The sequence below is a fragment of the Corvus cornix genome, chromosome 1A (assembly GCF_000738735.6).
Source record: "Corvus cornix cornix isolate S_Up_H32 chromosome 1A, ASM73873v5, whole genome shotgun sequence".
Classification (NCBI taxonomy): Eukaryota; Metazoa; Chordata; class Aves; order Passeriformes; family Corvidae; genus Corvus; species Corvus cornix.
Window position 1 is genome coordinate 67,366,982 of NC_047057.1, and position 8,539 is coordinate 67,375,520.

At 37.0% G+C, this 8,539-nt stretch overlaps 1 protein-coding gene across 1 annotated transcript in view; it reads left to right on the forward strand.

Moving 5' to 3' along the window:
- The window catches only part of ETNK1 (ethanolamine kinase 1), a 31,145-nt gene extending 23,814 nt beyond the window's left edge, over window positions 1-7,331 (forward strand). The window contains exon 8 of the mRNA XM_039570600.1: window positions 469-7,331. Within this exon, the coding sequence (XP_039426534.1) occupies window positions 469-541 (73 nt within the window). The 3' untranslated portion in view covers window positions 542-7,331. The remainder of the gene's footprint in view (window positions 1-468) is intronic.
- The last annotated feature ends 1,208 nt before the right edge of the window (window positions 7,332-8,539 follow it).

Below are 8,539 nucleotides of genomic sequence, written 5' to 3' on the forward strand. Positions count from 1 at the left end.
ATTTTTTGCACTGACTAAGCCAGTTTACTGGGCTTAATTATGTCATTGCTGTAAATAAGACCGATGTGGATTCCTAATTCTTTCAGGCTGCAATACCTCGCAGTCACCACTAGATGACGTAAAAACACCAGTGATAAACCCCAAAAACTTACCTGCTTTGACACGTTTGTTTTAATCATCATGATCAAATTTCTGTGGCATTGTAGTTGTCCAACAGTCCATCAAGAACAATTAAACACAAAATCACTACTTTGATAATCCTGGAGCAGCATCTGTTTTGCAAGCTGAGAGTGGGGGGTGGTGGAGAAGTAGTACTATATCATCATTGTTCTGTTCCTAATTTCTGCTAAGAGTCAATTTTGGAAACAGAGTGCTGGGGTCAGTGGAATTTTGACTAGTCCTACATGACTGTTGTCATGTGGAGAGTTAGCTGTTCCTAACTTGGAATGTCTCTCTCCTTTTGACCAGGTATGCAATTGTTCGGTTTAACCAGTATTTCAAAATGAAACTGGAGGTCATGACGCTAACTCTTCCTGAGTAATGAAGAGGAGGACTCTTACCAAGTGGATAGACAACCCCTGAATCTTTTCTGAGAACAGATACTGGAAAAAAAGCTAAACATTTGTTGAAGTGCTGTAATGCTCACTTGGTGGTTCCTGCTTTATAAATAATGCCTCTAGACAGTCCTTCAATGTTAAATTTATTATGAAGAACATACGTACTGCTGTTGATATAAAACGGATTAGAAACTTGCTAAATCTATAAAAAGTTGTAGAAATGGCAATTTAATCCTTCTTTGTAATTTAACATATGTTGTATGTGAATTATTTATTATAAGTTTAACATGATTCCATTGCTGCTTTCATCAGTTTTTGTTAAAGTTGGGTGCAGATAGTGAAGTTGTTCCAAAGGATTCGTTTAACAACTTGTTTTATTGAAGTTGCATTAACTTATGCTAAAGAAGACATGTCAGAGACAATTATTATTTTAGAGGCCTACGAGTAAAAGGAGTGACAATAGATCTGTGTGATCTCTAGTGTGGTATAACTAGGGAGAATGGTTAGGATGGTCTTTATTTTTCCCTTTTTCTGTTTTTAAAGGTAGCTTTCCATATGATGGTACTTTTCTTTTGCACAAGAATCAAGCAGCTTGCTGAAATGATAAAATAACATTTTGATTTTTTTTTTTTCTTCTTGATTGAGCTGTAGAAATGTTCAAGTTCTGTGACCACAAGATTCTTTGAGGATATTGTACCAATCACTGTTGTTAGCTGGACATCCCTGACTTCTGTGGGAAAGCTGCTTGTTTATTAAGTGTCCTCTTAAAGTCAAAAGACCACTATTCCAAATTTCTTTCTTTTTGAAACTTGATTCTATATTTGAACACTATTTTGGTGTCTGTATCTGTTGTGCTTCAGTGGCAGAATGGACTGTTGGACTGGAGATAGGAGAGCAGAGATCCTGTTGCATGGGGGAGCAAGACACAGGTTTACAGTTCCTGTATTGATGACAACTTTCTGCTTTGTCATCTTCTAACTTTAGATTCTTAAGTCTTAAATGCCTGGTCCTGTAGTTGTGCAGATTCTGGTATGTCTGGTGGTTCTTTTTTTTTTTTTTTTCTGTCAGCAAATTGCTTTTCAAAGCCTCCAGTTTGAAGGACAGAATGGAAGAGTGTATGACTTAAGCAGCGGGGCTTTGATCATCACACACACTTTATTTCTTAAAGCTATTATACCAAGAATGGTCTGGATTACAAAATGTGAACTGAAAAGAAAATGTTTACTTAATGGAAAAATGCATAAGTTTGTGTGGAAAAGAGGCTTTAACTCTGAAAGGGGAGGGTGGGTTTGGGAGGCAGGAGATGAGAAGGAACCCACAGCAGAAAACTAAAGCCCAACAATACAGTTTGAGGCTAGGCAGGCATGAACTCAACTCTGATGATACTCTGAAAAACTTTGCACTTTGGTCACATAAGTGCCCACATGTACAAAGTCTGTGCGTGTGCATGAACACATGCAAACACAAACTTACCTGAGGACTAAATATTGTGGGGAGTCTTTTGTGCAGACTCCAGCAAAGATATTTATTCAAAATTGCTTTATGGCACATGGCAGTGTGTGTATGTGTGTATAGTATGTACACGCATACATACATATGTGCTTTACAAAAGCTTGGAGTGATTCAGGACAAAGAAAATTCATGTGAATGAAAAATCTTCACTATTAAAGACCATTTCTAATGGCATTCTGTTATTTTGTAAAAGCACGGTTTAGGATTTGTTTTTCCTCTTGTTTGTAATAATCTCTGAATGTTTCCATTTTATTTTGATTCAGTCAAAATGTTAAAAATCTTTATACAAAGGGTAGAACTGGGATTTTTTTGTAACTTGAAATGAAGTAACTATTTTCATTAGCTGGAGGCTACTATACTGGAGAAACTCTCTTTGATTTGAAACAAATAGTTAAAATAGACATTTATAATTTACTTTGTAGCAGTTATCAAGGATGTTGCTAGAGCTCATGAAGGCACTGAAGACCTTAATCTTCTGTACTTTCTCTCTATGGACTTTATTGACATTTGATGAGTAATACCCTGCTGTCTTGTAGTTTCTTTAAGTTCAGGAAAATGTGCTTGGAACTAAGACTGCTAAAGATTTTTGAACTCTTTGTTACTATTTTCTTCCAAGCAGTGGCTTTATTTCTGACAGTGTTGCTTTGTATTTGTGAAACATTTTGAAAGAAGGCTGTGAAGTTCATTTGGTCTTGGGAAATCCAACACTTGACAGATCCTAAGTTTCCCAATGGCTGGCAAAACACATTCCCTTTTCAGGTACTAGTACTACTTAGGTTTGGAGTTACTGTAATTTTTGTCAGTAGTATTTTTGTTTGTATAGCTCAAGTAGCAATAACTGTAGGAGTGGAAGTTTGCTTCCGCAGAACCAAAGCTTTTCCTGAGTGCAGCTCAATCTCATCCTTGTGGAGTGAATCACATAAAAGCACTTTGAAGCAGGTAGCAAATACTCCAAGCTTTTCCTGAGCCACTTTGAAGGAGCACAAGGACTGTCACAGGTTACAGTGGTTGACTTTGCAGTACTGGTCAAGGCTTTAAGTTTGCACGTTGGAATTCACTTCAGACACTTCAACACTGCTCCGCATCAGCCTTCTCTCAAGAGAAGTGCAGGTTAAATCCATTCGTGATCAACTCTGAGGAAATACTGTAAAACATCTCCCAAAATGAAATCCCAGTTACCTTGAGCCTTGTTCCACATCTGTTTGAGCCAGTAGCACTAGGGTATCCTCATTTCCTGAGGAATATCTACATATACATTAAGTTGGAAGTAGTAGTTTGCATTGCAGATGATAAGGTAGCTTGAAACTGTGAATACAGGACATTCTGAATGTAAGTTAGGTACTAGAGAACATATACTTGTTTCACTTAATTTATCTCAGTCTCTTTAAAAGCAACATGAAGATATTTGAAGGAGGACAAAATGACTGAGCTCTAGAAACATCCTGTAGTAGTTTTGACTGTGACTTGCCAAGAAGATACTCTGTTGCCTTTGTTAAACTAAGGGCATGAATGCCAAAATTAATAATTCTTGCTGTAGTTAAAGCTATATTGTAAATATAAAGAGGATTATTAATCTGGGTATTCTTGCAGGAATAGCATCAAGTCAATAGACCGTAGCGGCCTGGTTGCTTTTGTAAAGCAGAATAGCGTGATTTTTTTCCTTCTCATTTCTGCAGTCAGATCTGGCTAATCCAGGCCTAATTTCTTAGGTTACCCAAGCACTAAAGATTTCTGAATGGTCAGTAGTCTCCTGTCGCATAATTTTAAATACTTTCATTGACACTTGTTGTTTTGCTTTTTAAAAGGACGTACCAAATTTGCATTAACCAGGTCTGACTGTATATGTATATACAACAGTGTAAATAACCATTTGTAAATTAGTGTGAATTGTACTGTATCTTGCATTTATGGGCTTGTGTATTGCATTGTATTCTCTCCTATTTTGTAGAAATTTTGATGTAAAGAAGAAATCTAACTCTGTGTGTGGACTTCTTTTGTTAAATTGACTTATAATGGAGCATAATACTTCCATGTTAAGATATCCATTTATAGCCTTGGACACCCAGTGTCTTTTTTCCCTCATTAGCTTTTTGAAATCTTGCTCTTGGGAATGATTCTGGGAATAAAGAGATTTATATGGTACTTAGATTAACAGAAAATCAGTTCTAATAATAGGGCAAACCATGTGTCAGAGGTATATGCAGTACTGGTGGGATAGGGAAAGCTGTTAAAATTGTTTATTTAAATTTCCTATGCATTCTTGAATGCTGTTCACTTTTAAACTAAGGGTGTTGGATTGAAGCACTCCTGAAGTGTGTGCTCCCATGGGGACACTGGTTGAGGTAGCTATGATAGGAGTCCCTCAACTTAAATGCTTTTGGTGGATATAGCCTTCTAATAGGATTAGTTGCTAATTTGTAAATGCTTATACTGAATGTCCAAATCACTCAAATAGTTCTGTCAATTAATTTACCTCAACATGAGAATTATTGGTACCCCTTTAGAGTATTTAAAACTTATAGTGGGGGTATTTTCCCTGTGTGCGATTCCCTCCCCCTCCTCCTTGTGCCCAAAACCCTACTTATTTTAGCGTAAACATGAATATAAAATCTTCCTTTTCATACTTGGCTATCACTAGGTCCTTTTGGACTAAAATTATGTTCTGCTTTGTCATACATGATTTCTCATCAGAATTTTTTTTTGTGTAAAAAGTCCCTTTCTGAAGAGGCCTTTAACCTTGGAAACACAGACATAATGAAGGATCGTTTTTTCCCTGACTAGATTTCATCACTGTTGCCTATCATTGTCTGTTATGAACTCCATAGTGTCCTTCAAGCTGTTAGTTTATTCTAGTTTATTCTTCTCACTGGTGTGTTTAATAATTGCTGGAAAATTCTGGTTTGCAAATCTTGTTCTCCATCTGACAAAATGATCTTGACGTAGTATGTCTTACCTGTGGTGACACTTTTAAGTTACAAAGGCCTTGGGAAATGAGTTTATCCAAGAAGTACTAGTCAAGAGGAGGGATGGGCTTGGTAAACGTAAGTAAAAGGAAATAATTCACTTGGAAACTCAAGTTTTTGCTGTAGCAATGAGAACTGTATTTGCTTGTTTCCTCTCATGGTTTAAGGACAAGAGAAAATTATAGAGAGTAAAGTTTGTTTCAGAATAAAGTTCAGATTTTTTAAAAGCCTTTGGTACGTAACAAAAGCTTACAAATACTCTTGTTACTCATACCAAAAGAAATCTTAAAATTGGGTAACTTTTTGATTAAATAAAACTTTGTTCTAAACCCCAGTGGCACTATAATCTCTTGTTTGGGGCAGTTCTTCCTGTAGTTAGCAGAGGAGGTTGACCATGTCTTACCAGTATGTGTTTTAGGTGGCCGTGTGTTCCTTTTTCTCATGTTTTGTGTTATTTGTTGTGTTTTAAGATTGCTAAACTGCTGGATTTGGCAACTGTCTGCTGTCATCTTCCATACCAAGCAGGCTGTAATTATGGTAGTGGATCAGAAAGCAACTTTCAAACCTTAAGGGAAATTCAAGGCTGGTGTGGAACTGTCTTGCAGACAATTTTTCCTCCCTCTTTGACTGTGAGTGGCAAACTGATTGTTTTCAATAGTTGTGAAAGATAGGAAAAGCCAAGACCTTTGATCTTGTGCAAGATAGATGTTCTCTTAGCCAAACACAGGATTTTTAGGAATGGGGCTCTCAACAGTGAGACACCACACCATTCTGGATGGAATGTGTTGGATTAAACCAGACTTTGTGACTTAGAGACCTTCAGTGGGAAGGAAAATATGTGAAATGTTTGCACAGGCTGGTTATAAGGAGGTGCTCCATCCAAGTGAAGTGCTGAAAAGGCATTGTTTGATTTTTTTTTTTTATTTTTTTTTTTAAGTGACTTTTACAGTTGGTCTGATCTGTAGAGATTATTATATAGAGATAATTAGGAAACCACTCAACCTGGAGAGAGAGGGAAGAGACTCTTCAAAAAATAATTTATAAAAAAGAAAGCACCTTTGTAGCTGATTAGTTTGCAATACATTGTGTTTTGAGCTTTTCTGTGTATTAATAGTGTGGATGGTGCTCTGCACCAAATTCTTTTTATTAAAGGGTTTTATTACTATTGGGAAGTGTCAGAAAACTGACTGGGATGGCCCTGAAGACCACTGGGATCTTAGATGGCCAGACTTCACCAGATGACCAAATTTTTGGTTCAAGGTTTCACACTGTTTCTGCAGCCTTCTAAATTTGTCAAGCTGTTATCACAGTTTCCCTGTGGTGTGGAATTTAATTCATGGACTTCCCAAATATCTTTGATTTGATGTTTATAGAGAGATAACACAGAGGGAAACTTAGTGGAAATGAAAAGGAAAGAAAAACAAGTTACTTGAAATCTAGCAAGCAAACTTTGAGACTAAATGCTGAAATAACTTCAGGTCCTGCACCAGCCTATTTTTTTGGCATTGCAACTGTGTTTTTCCTCTGTTAACTGGTTTTGGGTTTTTTTCCCATGTAGACACCCGTTCAAAATGCAAGATGAAAGATACCTTGGAAGAGAAACATGAAAAATATAGTATAAAATGCCATAAAATAAAGTGTGAACTGGAGAAAAAGTGTATGTTTCTAAGTTTTTGGTAGTAGTAATCCTTAAGTGTTATCAGAAAATAAGTGTCCAGTCTTCAGTGTGTGAAAGATTTCTTTTCTTTTGTAGCAAGTTTCCATTTACCATTTTGTATCACAGTGTGGTAGTTAATGCTGCTGCTTTGTACACAAGTGCTTTGAATAGTCTCAGCACAGAGAATGTATCCAATCTTTCTAAGGTGTGACTTCCAGTTAGAGCTATTGGTTCTAAGCCTCTTCATCCAAAACCCTTTGAACACTTGCAGAGACAGGGCCACAGCATATTAGGAATATATTCCAATTTGTGTCATTTTCTTTGTTACAGCAGATTTTTCAGTGTTCTTTTAAACATGAGTTCACTTGCGTCCTGTGAGTAAACTAAGCTCAATTTATAGAAGAGCCTTTGTCATATTCTAGCACTGTAATCCCCCAAAACAGTCCCCGTGCCCCTTGTATGTTGTGGTGTTTAGGTGCATCATTTATTCATTGGAGTGAATTGTATTTCTTTTGAGCTAAATGTGATTGAAACTATTCTAAGGCCTTCTACTTCTGATTAAATGAAGTAATGTACCTTTCAAAGAGATTTATATTGTGTAAATAATTTCAAACTGCAACAATAAAGTTGGTTTCTAACGGCGCTGTTAGCTATATTGTGATGATTTAGTTTTCCCCAGGTTTGAAAACTCTTGATACAGAATAGTTAGGAGCTCTTAAAGGGTTTTGACTTGTGTCCAAATACATGCCTCTCTATGTGATTGACAATGCAGCTAAAAATAAATATTTTGAGCCAGAATATGGCTTGCACAAAGTTAACTGTTAACAGCTTTGCGTATTAAATGGGCTTAAGTCATTGTCTGCTGAAATTTAACATGGGAGACAGGAATTAGATTGAACATGGCTCACTGCCATTGAGGAAAAGGAGGAAAGCATGGCAAGTCAGGGCTGCTCTGAAGTTTAATTTATGCCCCATAAGGGCTGTTTTAACTCTGGGGACCATTTTGTAGGCTGATCCATGATGCTGAAAATAGGCTCTGAATCCAGTGCCAGTGGCACAGGGTTGGACACTTGCTTGTGGATCAACTGGAATGTGTTCAAGGCCAGATTGGATTGGGCTCTGAGCAACCTGGGATAGTAGAAGGTGACCGTGCCCATGGCAGGGAGTTGGAACTGGATGATCTTTTAAGGTTCCTTCCAACCCAAACCATTCTATGATTTCAATTTAACAGAAAATACTCAGACTATGACTGGATTTCTGGGGTTACTATCCCTACTGAATTGCTGCCTAGAGCCAAGAGATGGTGTTTGTCTGGCATCCACTGCTCACATCCTCAAAGTTCCACAGGGATGGCTATGCTGTGGCTAGTTATTGTTCACTGTTGTAGTTACAGTGGAAAGGAGATCTGTGTTGATGAATTAATCCAAGGTAACCTGGAATCTTTCTTTTCTTCCCTAAGTAAAAATCCTTCCTTCACAGCTTGGCCAGAAAATTCAGAGTAAGCTCTGAGATAGAAGCTGACCATGGGAAGTAATGAAGAGGTTTTTTGAGGCCACCACAGAAAAGATGATCCTGAATAAGTTATTAATTCTTCTTTAGATAAAGAGCAAAGTACAGACATAAAATAGGAGGGAAAACAATGGCATGTGTAGTGGACTACACTACCTATCATTTTTAAATATCAGCTATGTAAAGTGTGCACTCCCAGGAGTCTTCCTGAGTGAATTCAAAATAGCACATTTAACCTTAGTAACAATAGAAAGCTGATTTGTGTTATTTAGGATGTATATAGGATTATAGGTTAATATATTTAACATGTATACATTGTTAATAGATACAATAATTATATC